The sequence below is a fragment of the Canis aureus genome, chromosome 1, assembly GCF_053574225.1.
Source record: "Canis aureus isolate CA01 chromosome 1, VMU_Caureus_v.1.0, whole genome shotgun sequence".
Lineage (NCBI taxonomy): Eukaryota > Metazoa > Chordata > Mammalia > Carnivora > Canidae > Canis > Canis aureus.
The window spans coordinates 24,841,357-24,860,836 of NC_135611.1; the positions used below are offsets into that span (position 1 = coordinate 24,841,357).

Sequence of the window (19,480 nt, forward strand, 5' to 3'; positions counted from 1 at the left end):
CACTCATAGAGAGCCACCCAATCAGCCTTTTTTCATTTAAGAAAACATCAAGGATACCAACCAAAAGCTAAATCAATCAGACCCACTCCTTTGTTTATATGTATGAATGGAAAAAAGTGTCACCTAGCATAGGAGAGAAATAAGCAATACAAATGGAAAGGAGCAAGATCAATAAAATCATTGACTCTGAAAAAACAAATGATTCAAATAACATAGACAAAGTGTGGATCCATTAATTCAAAAACAGTTTGCTATGACAGCAAGACAATGAAAAGATAAACAAGAAGTCATAGAAATTAAAAATATAATTTCCAAATTAAAAATCCAATAGAAAACATGAGGAAAAGAAGGAAAAGTTGAAGAAGTCTTCTTGAATGCATAACAAAAAGACAAAGGTAGGAAGAGAATATGAAGATAAAGATTAAGCCACATGGAGGATTAATCCAGATGGACCAACATTGACTGATAAGAGTTACAAAGAGACACAGAGAAGTGAGAAAAGACAAAAAATAATGAGAAATAATAGAAGACAAGTTCCCAGAGCTGAATAACAACATTTGTATGGAATGTTCCAATCTATGATTTGGACATGATGGCTAGAGCTCTAGCAGCCATCTTGGATCATGGATTGAATTTGAGAATGACAGAAGACTTGATTCTTTATGGCACCCCAGAGCGTCAGTCTAAGCTTGAGGGCCTACCTCCAGACTTTTTTTCTGTGAAAGGGAAATAAACTTTCATTTAAGTAGGTCACTGTTGTTTGCAGGTTCTCTGTTATATACAATGAACCAAAATTCAATTATGTACTGTCCAAGATGGTAGTCACTAGCCACATGTGATTTTTAAGTGTAAATATAAATTAAATTAGAAATTAAGATCTTCAGTCATAATAGTCACATTTTATTTATCTTTTTTATTTAAATTCAATTTAGTTAACATATACTGTATTATTAGTTTCAGGGGTAGAATTTAGCGATTCATCAGTTGCACATAACATCCAGTGTTCATTACATCGAGTGTCCTCCTTAATGCCCATCACTCAATTACTCCATCCCCCCCACGTCCTCTCCAACAATCCTCTGTTCCCTATAGTTAAGATTCTCTTACGGTTTGCCTCTCTCTGTTTCTGTTATATTCCTCCCTTTCCCCTATGTTCATCTGTTTTTTTTTTTAATTTTTATTTATTTATGATAGTCACAGAGAGAGAGAGAGAGAAAGAGAGGCAGAGACACAGGCAGAGGGAGAAGCAGGCTCCATGCAGGGAGCCCGACGTGGGATTCGATCCCGGGTCTCCAGGATCGCGCCCTGGGCCCAAGGCAGGCGCCAAACCGCTGCGCCACCCAGGGATCCCTGTTCATCTGTTTTGTTTCTTATAGTCCACATACGAGTGAAATCATATGGCAGTTGCCTTTCTCTAATTGACTCATTTCACTTAGCTTCACTTAGCATAATACCCTCTAGTTTCATCCACATTGTTGCAAATGACAAGATTTCATTCTTTAGCCATTTATCTGTTGACGGACATCTGAGCTTTTTCTACAGTTTGGCTACCGAGGACATTGCTGCCATAAACATTCGGGTACAGGTGCTCCTCTTCAGATCACGACATTTGTATCTTTGGAGTAAATACCTAGTAGTGCAATTGGGTCATAGGGTGGCTCTATTTTTAACTTCTTGAGGAATCTCCATACTGTTTTCCAGAGTGGAGAGAGTTCCCCTTTCTCCACATTCTCACCAACATTTGTTGTTTCCTGACTTATTAATTTTAGTCATTCTGACCAGTATGAAGTGGTATCTCATTGTGGTTTTGATTTGTATTTCCCTGATGTCAAGTGACGTGGAGCATTTTTCTCATGTGTCTGTTGTCTATTTGCATGTCTTCTTTGAAGAAATGTCTATTCATATCTTCTGTCCATATTTTGACTGGATTATTTGTTTTTTGGGTGTAGAGTTTGATAAGTTCTTTATAGATTTTCAATACTAGCCCTTTATCTGATAGGTCATTTGCAAATATCTTTTCCTCTTCCATAGGTTGCCTTTTTGTTTTGTTGATAAAGCAAAGACAAAAGCTTTTTTATCTTGATGAAATCCTAATAGTTCATTTTTGCTTTTGTTTCCCTGGTCTTTGAAGATGTGTCTAGCAAGGAGTTGCTGTGGCTGAGGTCGAAGAGTTGCTGCCTGCGTTCTCCTCTAGGACTTTGATGGACTCCTGTCTCACATTAAGGTCTTTCATCCATTTTGAATTTATTTTTGTGTCTGGTGTAAGAAAGTGGTCCAGTTTCATTCTTCTACATGTGGCGGTCTAATTTTTCCAACACCATTTGTTGAAGAGACTATCTTTTCTCCATTGGATATTCTTTCCTGCTTTGTTGAAGATTAGTTGACCACCGAGTTGAGGGTACATTTGTATGGTCTCTATTCTTTTCCATTGATCTATGTGTCTGTTGTTGTGCCAGTACCATATTGTCTTGATGATTACAACTTTGCAATACAGACTGAAGTCTGTATTGTGATGTCTCTGGCTTTAGTTTCCATTTTCAATATCCCCCTGGCTCTTTGTGATCTTTTCTGGTTCCATACAAATTTTAGGGTTGTTTGTTCCAGCTCTGTGAAAAATGCTGATGATATTTTGATAAGGATTAGATTGAATGTGGAGATTGCTTTGGGTAGCATAGACATTTTAACAATATTTGTTCTTTCAATCCACAATCATGGAAAGTTTTTCCATTTCATTGTGCCTTCCTCAATTTTTTTTGTAAGTTTTCTATTTACCTCTTCTGTTAGGTTTATTCCTAGGTATCTTATGGCTTTTAGTGCAATTGTAAATGGGACTGACTCCTTGATTTCTTGTTCTTCTGTTTCATTGTTAGCGTAGAGAAATGCAACTGACTTCTGTGCATTGATTTTAATATCCTATGACTTTCACACCAGCCACATTTTAGATGCTCAACCACTACCTGTAGCTAGTGGCTGCTGTAAGGGAACAGAGGAGCTATAAACCATTTCCATCATTTTGGAAAGTTCTCTTGGACAGTGCTGCCCTAACTGATGCAAGTCCCTTTTCACAGAGATTTTCATGTCCTGGTAAAGGACATAAACTTTGCTGTCTGAATTTCCTGGCAGAATGTGTGTCATGTATGACTGTGATCAAAATTGTTCCATGAAAGACAAGGCATTTGAGATTCATGTTAAATAAAGTTTCCATGGGTGTAGAGAGGGTGTTCCAAGCTTACTGAGAAACTTTAACAAAATCTGGAAGCAGAAATGCATAAGTCATGTTCAGAGGAGTCTCACCTTATTAAGGTGTAGGATGACTAGAAGATTGGATAATATTTTGGAGATCATTGAAGATTAAGGTGAGGATTGGGTACTTATAAGATAAACAGTGCTGTTTTTGAAGGTTTCTGATGTGTATTTTCCCAAAACACCAGCAGAAGCTCAGAAGGGAAGTTAAGGCTAGAGATGAAGGATTTGGGGTTCATACGCTGAGAGACAAAAATCAAAACCACAGAAGCTGATGAGACCTCTGAGAAAAAAAAAATAGTATAAGATAAAAGGAAAAATTATAACTGTGACAAACCTAACTGTGGGCAATGGGAGAGATCAGAGAGAAGGTAGTGACACTGGCACAGGGAAGTGGCCCAGAACAGGACAAGGAGTGTTAGGTAGGCTAAGGAAGGAAGCTTTAAGAAGCAGATAATAGTTTTAAATATTACAAAGGAGGCAAGAGGGCAGAGACTGAGAAAGGTGTTCAGAATTGCGAGTGGTACTTCAGCAGGGTGCTGTGAATTGACACCACACTGTCAATCCCAGTAACCTTGATAGAAAGAAAAAGTAAGCAAGGTATTTAGTGGTAAAGAAGAGGGGACAAAAATAGGGAACCAGCTTAAGAATCTATCAGATTTCTGTTGGGAAGTTTTTAAGGCTGCTTTTACATGTTCCTGCTCTCATGCCTCATTATTTTTAGTAATGTGATTGTGACCCAGAATGTGCTGATATGACTGAGGTACACTATAGTGTAATGCAGAGAAGGGTCAAGCCTCCCTTTTTTATGCATCAACACATAATAATTGTATTATTCTCTACTTAAAATGTATTATCACTGTAAAGACAAAGTCAGTCTGTGGAAAACATGTGGTCAAGTCTTTTTTTAAGAACTTGACTTAAAAGGCTTTAAAAGTATATTTGTTCTTCGAGTAAGGGCAATGATGAAAAAAAACAGAAGAAAGGAAGATTTAAAAGGAGGAATGGGGCAGACACACAGCAAATTGTGATCTTAAAAATATCAGAAAAAGAACAATAGGAGTTAGCATTCAATCTAGAGGCCAAAAACTCAACATAATCTTATTGGACTCTGAAAGAATAATCAACATAATGTAGGCAGACAGTCCAATAATCAGATATCCAATAAACTAGAATCTGAGTCCCTTTGTATAAAATTTGATAGTTAATTGGATATCAAACAATTGATGACTTCTTTAGATGACTTCTGTTCTCTAAATCCCATTGCATGCCTGTTCTAGGCCCTCAGTCCTACATTCTCCCCAATTGTAACAGCCTCCCTACCTTCCTCCCAACGTTAATGCAAAGTCGCCCTCAAACTACTTTGCCAGCACAGATTTTATTGGATCATGGTCATGTTTATTAAAAGAGAAGAAAAAAGAAAGAGAAACTTTCAATGGTCTCCCTAGTTCCTACCAGAGAAATGTAAAATAAATTCTTCTTCTTGGCTTTCAAGGCCCACACAATCCCACTTCTATAGTTCCTAGTACATATCAGTGATTTTCCACTCTTGCCCCAACATATACTCTTGAGTCTAGTCTGCTATCTTGCCACTAACAAATACTTGAGTGAAAATTAATGCTTTCTCACATCCTATGTTCCCCTTTCCTCCAACTCTGAAAGTCCAACCCTCCTTCAAGGATTTATAAACATACTTATGTATTAATCTCCCTTGATTTTACTAATTTTAGATCTAATATTTCCTCTCTCAAATTTCACATAGTGATTCTACATGGAGTAGGTGGAAAGAGACAAATATATTCTAATCACCTTAGGGGCTTTTCCAAACTAATCATCCCATTCCCATTCCAAAACTCTTCAGTGTACCCCACAACCACCTGTGAGTATCAGTGCTACTGATATGGGAATGCACCATACCCCTCATTCGTCACAGTTATAAATAAATTATATACTATTTTTATTCTGAGACAAATTACAATGTGTCTATGTTTTCACACACCTCCAAGCAATTCTCTGATACCAGCAAGGGGTCCTACAATTCAGCTCAATTCTGATACTAACTACCTGGACTTAACATCAGATACCACAAGGTAAGAACTCAGTTCAGTTCCTACAAGACTGCCTCCACCTCACTTCAGACACCAATGGCAAGTCCAGTTGTCACCTGTGCTTCAGACCCACTGGCTATAGATAGAAGGCCACCACAACCCCCTCCTTTGGTTTGATTAATTTGCTAAAAAGGCTCATAGAACTCAGAAAAACATTTTACTTATGAGATTACTGGCTCATTATTAAAAAAAGAAAGAAAGAAAGAAGAAAGAAAGAAAGAAAGAAAGAAAGAAAGAAAGAAAGAAGAAAGAAAGAAGAAAGAAAAGAGAAAAGAGAAAAGAAAAGAAAGAAAAGAAAAGAAAAGAAAAGAAAGAAAGAAAGAAAGAAAGAAAGAAAGAAAGAAAGAAAAGAAAAAAAAGAAAAGAAAAGAAAAGAAAAGAAAAGAGAAAACAGCCAGTTAGAAGAGGTGCATAAGACAAGGCACGGAGAAAGGGAGCTTCCATTTTCTTTTGCTCCCCACAAGCCTTCCCATGTTCACCAACCTGAAAATTCTCTAAAGCCTATCATTTTGGATTTTTATAAAGGCTTCATTACATTGGCGTGACTGATGAGATTATTGGCCAGTGATGATTGAACTCAATCTCCGGCACCCCTCTCACTTCCTGGAGGTCAGGGAATGGGGTGATAGTGGAGATAGGACTGAACCATTCTAACCTTCTAATCTCGTGGTTGATTCCTCTGTTGACCAGCCCCCAGCCCTAGGTAATTCTGAATCCTTTAGGGGTATTCTAAAAGTCAGCTTATTAACATAACAAAGGACACCTTTATTGCTCTCATTATTTAGGGAATTCCAAAGGTTTTAGGAATACTGTACCAGGAATAAGAATAGAGACCAGAAGAATGAAACTAGACCACTCTCTTGCACCATACACAAAGATAAACTCAAAATGGATGAAAGATCTAAATGTGAGACAAGATTCCATCAAAATCCTAGAGAAGAACACAGGCAACACCCTTTTTGAACTCGGCCACAGTAACTTCTTGCAAGATACATCCACGAAGGCAAAAGAAACAAAAGCAAAAATGAACTATTGGGACTTCATCAAGATAAGAAGCTTTTGCACAGCAAAGGATACAGTCAACAAAACTCAAAGACAACCTACAGAATGGGAGAAGATATTTGCAAATGACCTATCAGATAAAGGGCTAGTTTCCAAGATCTATAAAGAACTTATTAAACTCAACACCAAAGAAACAAACAATCCAATCATGAAATGGGCAAAAGACATGAACAGAAATCTCACAGAGGAAGACATAGACATGGCCAACACGCACATGAGAAAATGCTCTGCATCACTTGCCATCAGGGAAATACAAATCAAAACCACAATGAGATACCACCTCACACTAGTGAGAATGGGGCAAATTAACAAGGCAGAAAAAAACAGATGTTGGAGAGGATGCGGAGAAAAGGGAACCCTCTTACACTGTTGGTGGGAATGTGAACTGGTGCAGCCACTCTGCAAAACTGTGTGGAGGTTCCTCAAAGAGTTAAAAATATACCTGCCCTATGACCCAGCAATTGCACTGTTGGGGATTTACCCCAAAGATACAGATGCAATGAAACGCCAGGACACCTGCACCCCGATGTTTATAGCAGCAATGGCCACGATAGCCAAACTGTGGAAGGAGCCTCGGTGTCCAACGAAAGATGAATGGATAAAGAAGATGTGGTTTATGTATACAATGGAATATTACTCAGCTATTAGAAATGACAAATACCCACCATTTGCTTCAACGTGGATGGAACTGGAGGGTATTATGCTGAGTGAAGTAAGTCAGTCAGAGAAGGACAAACATTATATGTTCTCATTCATTTGGGGAATATAAATAATAGTGAAAGGGAACATAAGGGAAGGGAGAAGAAATGTGTGGGAAATATCAGAAAGGGAGACAGAACGTAAAGACTGCTAACTCTGGGAAAAGAACTAGGGGTGGTGGAAGGGGAGGAGGGCGGGGGGTGGGAGTGAATGGGTGACGGGCACTGGGGGTTATTCTGTATGTTAGTAAATTGAACACTAATAAAATAAATAAATAAATAAATAAATAAATAAATAAATAAATAAATAAAAGCTGAACTACAAAAAAAAAAAAAGAATAGAGACCAAATAGCTGTTTTATTATATATTGAAATATCACACTAAGCCACACGAGTTCATTTATAATTACATAATGTACTTTCCTGTATATATGACTATTATAATTGGACTTAGTCTATTAGCTCCTTGAGGACAAAGACACTGAATGGCCACACTTACTGGCATTATGCCTGTGCATATGATAGATGTTGTTCACCAACGTCTCCAGCTCACTTTGATGCTAGATCATGGGACTTAATTTTGACCATGGAAATGTGAGTAGAGTGGGCAGCCCGCGTGGCTCAATGGTTTAGCGCCACTTTCAGCCCAGGGTGTGATCCTGGAGACCCAGGATTGAGTCTCACGCTGGGTCCCCTGCATGGATCCTGCTTCTCCCTCTGCCTGTGTCTGTGCCCCTTTCTGTGTGTGTGTCTCTCATGAATAAATAAATAAAATATCTCTTAAAAAAAAAAAAAAAGGAAATGTGAGTAGAAATAAAAACTCACATATCTGGATTGAGCTTCCATCACCCTGAGTCCCTGAGTAACTACAATGAGACTATCTGCTAATTAGTGCTAAGCATATAACATGGTGGAAATATAGATTTTTGTTATGCTAAGTCACTGAGACTGGAGAGCTGTTTGTTTCTACAGGATAACCTGGGTTTTCAAAGTGTGACCCTTGGACCAACAACACTTGGGAGCTTCTTAAAAATGCAAAATCTAACTTCCTACTCAAGACTCACCAGATCTGAATCTGATTCTAATAAGCTCTCCTCATGTTTCATGGCTATTGAAGTTTGATAAGTACTGGCCTCAACTACCCTGACAAGTACAGAAATTGTTACTTAAAAGTGGCTGAATCAAACAAAGGGTTGCTGAAGGGGAGGTGGGCAGGGGGATGGGGTAACTGGAGGACGGGCAATGAGGAGGGCACTTGATGGGATGAGCACTGGGTGTTACACTATATGTTGACAAATTGAATTTAAATTAAAAAAAAGTAAAAGAAAGAAAAAAAGAAAAAATGGCTGAATCAAAACTTAAAATGGTACATAGAGAACAAGGAAGGATGGCAGTGCATGTTATGTGGTAAAGAAAAAGAGAGTCCGACTGATGGAAAATATACAGAATTATATGTTGGAAAACAGGACATCAGTAGTGTGTGTTGGTTATTGGGGGGATTTAATGAGATACTGCAAAAAAAGAGATGAGCTAAGGAAAGAAGTGACTGAATGCAAATATGAATAAAAAACAGCACAACAGTGTGAATGCACTTAATGCCACTGAACTGTAGACTTAAAAATTAAAATGACATATTTCATGTTATATGTATTTATATGTATTTTATCACAGTTTTAGAAATAAATAAGATTCTTTAGTGATACATTTGGACACATCTTTAAGGAAAAGAAAAATTCAAAAAATCTGGAGTCAAGGACTTCAGTTGGACAAAATGGCTCAAGAAAAAAAGAAACTAAAAGCATGAGTCTCCCCCAAAGCCTGTTAGATTCAAAGCATACATGGATAAGAAGAAAGAAAAAGTCAAGGAGTGAAAAGGAGAAACATACAGCAAGCCTAGGAAATACGTCTAGATCTGCGCTGTCCAATATGGTAGCAGTAGCCGCAGGGTCTGTTGAGCCCTGGAAGTATAATGCGTCATCTCCTGTTTTTCCCATTCTTGAATGAGAGTGTGTGTGTGTGGTCTCCTGTTCCACCATTATTCATTGGGGGAAAGTATCATATAAATTATCCTTTTGGTTTATTGGTCTCCAGATCAAGAGGAGCCACTTCTGGGCCTGATGTAGAGACTACTTACCTTTTCAGTTATTCCCTCACTCCAAAGCTCTGATATGCACCCTACATTCCCCCAGTGAGAATTGCCGTAACAGCCATAGAAGAGTATGAGAGCCTTCATTTTAAGTGTATGGTCTATGCCCCATAAATTCACATTTAATTATATGCAGCATCTTGAATTGTGGGCAATGCTTCCCTGTATCTTGAAATATTCCCATCTTGAAAAAAATTTATGCCCCATAATCCCTTTGATGGTGGACATTATCTAATGGCCACTGGTTGTAGCCCCGTACTGAATACTAATAGGTGCTATCCCCAAGATAGTTACTTATTTACTAAAAGTCAGACTTTTGGACGATATATAATGTCAAGTTTACAATTTCACTTTATTTTCAGGAGTTAAATCATTTTGAACTGAGAAAAGGCCATCATACAGATGATAACTACAGTCAAGGAAACTTCATCACTAATGAATGTACCTTCTCATTCTGCAGCAGTTGCTGACAAATTGGCAAGAAGACCAAAAATGCTCTGAATATCACACAACAGAATGATCAGTTCAAAAGGGTGGCCTAGTCCTTCCATTTTATTAATGATTTCTTTGAACACATAAAATTTTACATCAAATACAGTCCCTACATAAGCAGAAAGAGTTCCTATATAATACCATACAATAATTACACAGGTTATTTTGTAGAGGGGACTTTGTGCTGGGATTCCAGGGATCGGCTCACTTACAGATATTTGTCATGTCATTATATACATGTATTCCTTCCAACTGAAGACACATCTGAATACTAATTATTTTTGTCTCAATATATAGACATTAAGACATTTGAGTATTTCTCTAAAGACCTTTATAGAAAAGGTAAAACCTGTTTGAAGCCCTGAAGCACCAGAGCAGAGAGCCTAACTAGAACTGGATTCCCCGGTGGAGCCAATGTAAACCACTGGAGCTGAAGTTTGATCCTACCCAAGGATGGGAGCCCTACTGACCTCAGTTAGCACTCAGAGTGCCACCAGGCAATCTGCTATGGGCAGCAGATTAAGTACACATTTGTTTAGCACCAATAACAAACATCAGTCTGTGCTAGAAACTGCTAAAGACGTCACAGACTGCAGTTTCCCATCATAAGTATGCAGAGATCACTTAAATGCATGAGTACAAACAAGGAGGTTCTGCTAAAATGTTGGGAAGCATTTGAAGAGCTTGCTATTCTTTTACACCTCAGTTGTCAACAACCTGCTAACTTGCCATTTTCCAAAGATTTGGATACTTTATCCACTTTCCTGCTTGTGCCAGCACTGGTAGTTTTGTTGTTGTTGTTGTTGTTTTGTTTTGTTCTGTTTTGTTTTGACTCTGAGCTGCCAAATGGGAGGATCATGTCTATAAGTTATTTGTGTGAACTCGACCCAGGAAGTGTTATTCTATATCTTGGCAAGTTGAACACCAATAAAAAATAAATGTATATATATATAAAAAAAGAACTATACCCAGGAAGTTCCTCTGCTCCCATAGACTTCAACAGCTCATCATTGTGTGACCCCCATGGCCTTAATTTATACTTTATATTTCCTCCACTGGGAATAGTCTAGACATGAATATCCAAAACGAAAGAGAAGATATTAACACCAAAAATAATAGGATGGAATATGAGAGCTGTAAGGACCAAGCTCTTCACTCCGGATAAGAACACTGAGACCAAGCAGTTAGAGATGTGCCCCAGGTAACAGAACTGCTCTGTGGCAAAGCAGTCCTGCTTTCTGGGCCACTGTTCCAACTACTGACCAGTGAGCACTGCCTTCTGCATCCTCCCCTTGTATTTATCCCATCTAAAACTTTTTTTTTTTGAGACTTTATGTATTTGAGAGATGGAATGAGTGAAAGAGGGAGAGAGAAGGAGCGGGGGAGGGGCAAAGGGAGAATCAGATTTCCCACTATGCAGGGAGCCCTATGACTCGGGGCTTGACTCTAGGACTCCAGGATTATGACCTGAGCTGAAGGCAGATGCTTAACTGACTGAGCCGCCCAGAGGCCCCACCATCAGCAACATTTCTTTAAAATAAGTAGTGAATCTTTATGGTGCTTCACAAGTTTTCAAGATGTTCTCACACTTTTTCATGCAGTTCTTATGACCATCCAGTGACATCAGCACAGATGTGAAAACTGAAATGAGATGGCTAAGGTGACATTGCCTGTCGGCGGCAGAGTCAAGACCTAACCTGAAATTTTCTCCCTCCCTTCTACATCGGAGAAGACGAGATTCTATGCGTTAGATGGGCACCTGACCGCCGGCGCCCGAACCAGGCTGCAATGTGCAAAGTATACAGTGGGGGGGTCTCAGAATCCAAGACATTCTGAGAAGGTCAAAGATAACTTGACTATGGGCACGTGTTATATGCAGGGTGGGGGGCACCTAGAGCCCCTAACATGATCCCAAAACACTGATTTGGAAACCCTGGACCGAGTGAGAATAAGACACAGAGGCTTTCACACCACATGAGGCAAGGTTTGTAACATGAAGGCTCATGTCTGGGCAGGTACGAAAACATGATTGACAGAAGTGTAATTAAGGCAATTCCATCCTTGGACAATTACGGACATGATCCGGAGAATCAAAAGTTTAGGAAAAGAGAGCTGTAGAGACGTCCCATAACAAATGAACTGCAAATCTCAAATGGAAAGAATTAGACCACTTAATTCTGCCCTGAAGAGCACGCGTGACTCACGGGAGCATCAAGCTAAATGACGGAGCTGCTCCTGGGGAAAGAAAGTAACCACGCAGCTTGTCTTTAGTTACAGTCGTGACTTCAGTGGTAGCTGTTCTTCGCGCTGAGACCTGCGTCCAGAACGCTTCTTCTTCCCTGAACGCAGACTTACTTGATGGAGGATAGACCAGACCACCAGAAATGGGTAGGACCGGGAGAAAAATCAGGAATGAGATGGGACAGTAAGAAACGGTCACACACCGTTCCCCAAATGGGTAAGCGGCGCGTGCTCGTCCGACCCAACAACTTCCGCAGGGGGAAATACAGGACAACTTCGACATGGAAAAACGATAAACAGGATGCGTGCTTCTGATTTCCAGCTTTCTGGCTCCCTCCCTGGCTGTACCAAGGTGCATAAGGAAGAACTTCTTGCTTAATACCTGCTAAGGAACCTACGGGGTATTCGGAAAGCGTGGCAACAAAAGATCTCTTTGAAGGACTTCCTCATCTCCTGGCTGCGGAAGGCATATATCAGAGGGTCGATGACAGAATTACACATGATGAGTATGAGGTACATATTAAAGTAAGACATAAAGCAAGAACAGTAGAAGTTCTGGGGGCAGGAAATCATCAAGATGAGATGGAGGAAGAACGGAGCCCAGCACACGATGAAGATGCCCAGCAACATGGTCAGGGTGACGGCCCCTCTCATGCTGGCCGTCTGCCTCACAGAGCTGCAGCCACGCAGAGCTGCTATCCGCTTGACGTGAGTCCGCGCCAGGAGGAACATGTGTATGTACAGGGACACCATGAGGAAGAGCATGGTGAAGAACATGGAGATGAGGCAGACGATGACATACGTGGACTCGTAGTAGACGATGAAAACGATGCCGCAGCCTGTGCAAAAGGTCCAGATACACGTGATAATCACTCTGGAACGCCTCACGGTCATGATGTGGTGGTAGCGCAGGGCGTAGAAGATGGTGACGTACCTGTCCACCGCGATGGCCAGCAAGCTGCACATGGAAGCCACCACGGAAATGCAGATCATGGAGTCGAACACGTTGTCAATGTGACGCACAAAAGCATCTGCTATCACCACGTGCTTATTATGTATTAAGTATATGGTGATGGTCTCCCAGGTGTTAGACATGCTCACTAGCATGTCAGCTACCGCTAAGCTGCACACAAAGAAATACATGGGGGAGTGCAGGTTCTTGTTCTTCACTATGGCTCCTATGACCAGGATGTTCTCCAAGAGGCTGATGAGACCTAGAGTCAGAAACACCTCCACAGCAATGCCCATCTCTTCACACGGCGAAGACTTGTTCTTGACATTTGGTCCTGAAAAGTTGCCCTCTGTGGCATTCGAGTTGAGATCCAAGAAAAGCAAGTGAAATGAGGAATTCATTGTTCCTCTTCTTGGCAACAAATTTACTGTAAAACAGGTTTGAATTCGTGATTCAGAGAGGTTAACGGTCTACCAAAGGAGCACGACAGCATCCAAGGGCAAGCACAACCTAAGAACGAGGCTGGATGGACTCAATGCATGAGCATGAGGCTGGGGTGCCCCAATCCGCCTGGGTCCCTGGCATGTGTCCCCCCCCCGCCACGCAGGCTTAGAACGTTCATCAGCAAATGGATAAAGAAGCTGTGGTCTCTGTATACAGCGGGATATTCCTCAGCCATTAGAAACGACAAATACCCACCATTTGCTTCGACGTGGATGGACCTGGAGGGTGTGATGCTGAGTGAAGTAAGTCCATCGGAGAAGGACACACATTATATGGTCTCATTCATTGGGGGAATATAAAAAATAGTGAAAGGGAATAAAGGGGAAAGGAGAAATAATGAGTGGGAAATATCAGAAAGGGAGACAGACCATGAGAGACTTCTAACTCTGGGAAACGAACTAGGGGTGGTGGAAGGGGAGGTGAGCAGGGGGTGGGGGTGACTGGGTGATGGGCACTGAGGGGGCACTTGATGGGATGAGCACTGGGTGTTATTCTCTATGTTGCCAAATTGAACACCAATAAAAAATAAATTTACAAAAAAAAAAATTAAAAAAATTAAAAAAAAAAAAAAAGAATTTTCGTCAGCTTCCTCCGCCTTCCTTCCTTTGGCTCCCGGTCTTTCACATGCCTCTTACTGGAGTGACCATACATCTCAATGTGCCCAGGACACTTTCACTTTTTATGCTTATTGTCCTAGCACCCGAGTTTGCTCTCGGAAGTGCCCTGAACCCATAACCTACAAAGGCCCTTGCAGTCTGATTTTCACATTTCTGAGGCAACTGCACTGCATTTTTCTCAAGTGAGAACAGATTTCTGAAGGACTGGCAGCCTACTTTCTCTCCTAAGAGAAAAAGATGGGAGCCTCTCAGAATTTGTCCTCGTACTTCTAAAATCCACTAGGACTCGGTCCCCCTAGCTGTAAGGGAGTCTAACCAGGGTGATAATGGGAGCATGATCACAGGCAAAAAGTTACTGTCTTCAATGCATAAACCTAAGTTGCACATATGTGTTAAAATTGGAGCTCACAGAATGCTGTTTTTCCCTTAATAAATATTTTCCGGGACTTCTGCTTTTGAAACTCCACAAAGTCTGATTGACAGTCTCAGAAATTTCACAGAAACAAAGGATTTAAATTTGCCAAATAGAGCAAGATACTTCGTTCCTTTGTTGCCCAATTTTTCTCCTATAATTTATCTTTAAAAATGCCTTGTTATCCAGACTCAGAGCACATTTGGGGATAGAGCTAGATTTTTTTTGTCAGCATTCTCATCATCAATAAAAAGTATTTATTAACTTGTAATCTATTTGCTATTATATCTGAGATGTCGACCAATTAAATTATTGCCTTAAACATCATATCAAGCTGTTTAAATACCCAGTTAGCTCTCTTCCACATATAAGTCAGGCATAATGCTGCATTCCTTCCAAGACAATTTTAATAGAAAATGCGGCTATTTACCAGGGCTCCGCCGCGCCTCTTCTCTCGCACAGCAGCCTTTGGGCTCCTCGCCGGGGACGCTGGCTCAGCCTGGGCACCTGGCATCCACTGGCTAAATGCCATCACCCTGGGACAGGATCCTCTGAGCCAAGTGCTAGGGCAGCCTGAGCCTCAGTCAGGACTCCCTGGCCTTTATGCCGCTCGCCGACCCGCCTCCCTGTTGCCACCCACTCTGGACCCAGTTGCTTTCTCTCTTCCCAGCCTTGGGCTGAGCTACCACCTAGTGGCTAGAGACGCGCAGCCGGCCACCGGCCTTTGGAGCTCTAAGGACGCTCGCATACAACAATGTTCTCGTGCTTCTGGAAAGTCCTTCCCCAAAAGTGCGTTCAAATGTGTTTTCTAGATGGTTGTTCTTTTTGACATTGCTTCCTTTCTCCTTCTGTTATGCACTGATGCAAACGCTGCCAGAGAGTGCGACAGCTCAGCCTCTCCTCTCCCTGTTAAATCCTCCTATCTGGAGTCAGCCCCTGGTTCCTGGGAAACACTTGGCCGTGACCCTGATACACACCCTCTTGTTGGTCCCGTTCTGTCTGCCACGTGAGCAAAAGGAGAAAATGGATTTTCCCCTGGCCAAATACCCTGGCTTTTGGCGATAGTTTCTTTCTAGACCTCTGCTACCTAAAACACTGGCGTCTGACGCCTCCTGCAAGTAACCCAGGGTATCGCCAGGCTTACTCTTTTAAAATTCTGCTAGATTTGCTTTGAAGTTTTTTTTGTCTTTGTGTGTCTTTCTCAGATTTTGCTATTTATGTTACGCTGGCCTTGTCACTTTGTCAAATAAACTGGGGGATATTGTTTCACACGGTTTTCCATAGTGGCTGTACCAATTTACATGCCCACCAGCAGTTCACGAGGGTTCCCCTTCCTCCACATCCTTGAATAAACTAACTACCTCTTATCTTCTTCGTGATAGTCATCCTAACAGGTAGCAGGTGATAGCCATCCTAACAGGTAGCAGGTGATAGCTCGTGTGGGTCTGACTTTTATCAGATCTTATTATACGTTCTTGCTGTGCTGAGGCCCACATTAGAGGTTATCATGGGTCCAGCCAAGGGGACTTCGGGTCCTACTGCAGAGGCAAAGCTTACGTAGTGAAGCACTGAGAGAGCAGCCAGAATTATAGAAAGACAGATTCGGGTGTTTTTAACTCCAAGGTTTACAAAACATTTTCCTATATTAACTCACTTGATGCTCATAGCAACCCTGGCAGGCATCAATGTTATTGCCATTGTCATCATTGGGGGCTTTGAGGCTCAGAGAAGCTGGATGGATCTTCTGATATCACTTGACTAGTAAGTGGCAGGACCCAGCTGCTGCAGCCAGGTCTTCTCAGCCCCGAGCTCATGCCTGTATGCACATTCATGCCCATGTTCATGTGGGGACAATAGGCAGTGGCGTCCTAACCATGCACCATATTTCCTATGAACATTTATTGAAAGCCTACCATGTTCTGCAAGTCCAGATTCTCAGCAAATTCTCCCAACAACCCGTTTAGTCCATAACTTAGCACCAGCCTACAGATGAGGAAACCAACGCTCAGAGCAGTTGTGTTAACTGACTCCCGGGCTGATAATGAAACCAGGAACGGAATCCAGCCTGTAACCACTTCTATGCTTAGCACAGAGTCTAATGTCTTCAATCTTCGGACTCGGTCACCTGCTGTAGAGGAGGAAACTCGGGATTCCAGAGGCGGCCGGAGGAGAGCAGAGGGACGATTTGAAGCAAAGTAGGGGAGAGGTGACCAGGCGGAGGCAGGGAAGGGAAGCATGACCAGAAGCAGGAGGACGGCCCCTGGGGTCGTAGGTAGGAGCGGTGCGTGCAAGCCCTCTGAGGGCACACCACACTAAGCGGAGACAAGCTGATGGCTTTGAGGGTCAGGAGGAAAGCCAGACTGGGACTTCCCACAACCCAAGGTGCTGGGGAGGCCACCGGGCTGGACCACGCATTGCTCCGTAGCTTGTGAGGAGGCCCTGGCCTCACTCTAAGAGCAATGGGAAGCCTTACAAGGCCCTAAGCAGATCAGCGCAGTCGTGAGGCGATGAAACCAGAGGAGCTCAGGAGTGAAGGAGTCTGTAAGCCAGGGGCAATGCCTCACAATGGACAGGTCCCTGGGCCCAGTCTCCTGATCCCCCAGCACCCGGCACCCGCACCCGGCACCCGGCACCCGGCACCCGGCGAGTAAGCACGCCGATTCCACGCGACCAAATCTTGGCAGTAGCAGCAAAATCACAAAGTGGTCCTGGTGGACACACGTGCACACGGGGGATGGCCCTGAACGGAGAGACCCTGGACAGCACAACGTTTACTCCCGCTTTCCCTCCTTGGGTACGACAGGGAGGATGTGGAGTTTGGGGCTTTTTGAATTTTTTTTTTGTTTATTTGTTTGTTTTTACTGTTTTCAAGTTTGTTTTGAAACTTGAAACATTCAAGCACGGCCCCTCGAATGCCACCCCCAAGTGTGGGAGTCGGGACTCTGTAAACCTTCGAGGATCTAGACTTTAAACAGGATTCAATAACCATATTTTGTACTTAGTATGAAGTTAAGAATCTTAGAGAAAAAAACTGAGTAGACAAAGTCCTTTCCTTTTAGAAGCATAGAAATCCTAAACAGCAAATTGAGCTCCCTCAGAGGACTCCTTCTGTAGGATACTCTACAGCTCGCTGGAGAGGCGCGTGCAGATTCCTTCCCCTAACATTCAGGTAACCATCGGGAACTTAGCCACAGTATGGGGAGGAAGGTCTCTTTGCCAGTTTTTAAATCTTTCCTATTGTTTTTGTGGTTACCTTGCCGATTTTTATTCAAGAAATTTCTTCTACAGCGATTGTTATTTCGGGTTTTACAATAAAACTGCTTTTTTATGGCATGATGCTCTCTCTACTCAAATTTTTTTTCCTTCTCTCTGTCTCCTTTGTCCACTCAATTCCTATTCATTCTTTTAGATCTAGGCCAGTACTTCCTCCTGGGAGTCTTTTGAAGAATATCCCTACACTGGCTGTGAGTGCCAGCCGCCTTCTGCATTGTTTTATGATTATCTGTCTGACTGTAGACTTCCTGGTTGCAGGACTCCCCTTGGTGGCCCCAGACATCATTATTGGCCTGACATTTCCCTTTCCTCTTCTCAGTCATGTGAACCCAGTGTGGCCTTGATCAACCATTAGCCACAAGGATTAATTAGAAGGTGGCCCAACCCAGGAAAGCAAGCAGACCACTGAGAAGGAATTTTATTTCTACCACAAAGAGGACACTCTATCTCCACTACTAAGTATGATGTAAAGACCTATATAGTCCTAGTAGTAGTTAACTACCAACTTCCCACCCCAAGGACAATCAGCCGTAAGAAGCCGGGGGGCTCAGCGGTTTAGCACTGCCTTCGGCCCAGGGCCTGATCCCGGGGTTCTGGGATCGAGTCCCCACTGGGCTCCCTGCATGGAGCCTGCTGCTCCCTCTGCCTGTGTCTCTGCCTCTCTCTCTCTGTGTCTCTCATGAATAAGTAAATAAAATCTTAAAAAAGAAGGAAAAAAAAGAATGAGCTTAACAGTAGGAACCAAACGAGGATTCAGCTCTTCTTCAAGCCCACCCTTTATGGACTTTCGGTTACATGAATTAATGTATTATCTTTATCATTTAAACAAGTTACATCCAGCTTTCCTCCTCTGAACATAGAAAGGTGTGAAGAGGAGGTAAGTAATGAGAGAGAAATCAGTCAGTAGGATATAGTTATCTCTCTTTTTTTAAAAAAAAAAAAAGATTTTATTTATTTGAGAGAGAGAGTACAAGGGAGGAAGGGACAGAGGAATAGGGAGAAGCAAACTTTCTACTGAGCAGGAAGTCTGACACGAGGCTTGATCCTGGACCTCAAGACTATAAGGTCCTATCCTAGGACCTCAAGACCTAAGCTGAAGGCAGATGCTTAACTGACTGAGCCACCCAGGCACCCCTAATCAGGTTATATTTCTTTTAAGTACACACAATGTACATTTTTACTTACCCACTGTGGATATAAATAAAATAAGTATTTATTTGATATCTGTTAATAAAAATGAGATATAATTATGTAGAATGATGCTAAGAATACCTTCCCTCAGTTTTCACAGCAGGGTGACCATTGTTATTAAGATTTTCCCTGTTGGCGTTTTCTTTTATTCACTTTATAATTTTTTAGAAACTATGTTTATTAAAAAAAAAGAAACTATGTTTATTAATTTGATAGGTTTTAGCCATGAGCTCTCTTACAATTTCTATCACAAGAAATGATGTGAATATGTGTTCACTCATATGCAGAATATAAGAAATAGTGCAAGGGACCAGGAGGGAAGGAGAGGAAACTGAATGGGGAAAAATCAGAGAGGAAGACAAACCATGAGAGACCCTTAGCTCGGGGGAACAAACTGAGGGTTACTGAAGGGGAGGTGGGTGGGGGGACAGGGGACTGAGTGACGGGCTTAAGGAGGGCATGTGATGGAATGAGCACTGGGTGTTATAGCAACCAATGAATTATTGAAAACTATATCTGAAACTAATATGTTAGCAAATTG

General features: G+C 41.9%; 1 protein-coding gene across 1 annotated transcript; it reads right to left on the bottom strand.

The window, feature by feature from the left end:
* Positions 1-9,590: 9,590 nt before the first annotated feature.
* On the bottom strand, positions 9,591-15,082 carry MC5R (melanocortin 5 receptor). The gene is made up of 2 exons (XM_077892995.1): positions 14,906-15,082; positions 9,591-13,369 (listed from the first exon to the last, which is right to left on the bottom strand). Exon 2 carries the CDS (start codon positions 13,341-13,343, stop codon positions 12,366-12,368), a length of 978 nt encoding a protein of 325 aa, XP_077749121.1. The 5' UTR covers positions 13,344-13,369; positions 14,906-15,082; the 3' UTR covers positions 9,591-12,365.
* Positions 15,083-19,480: the final 4,398 nt, after the last annotated feature.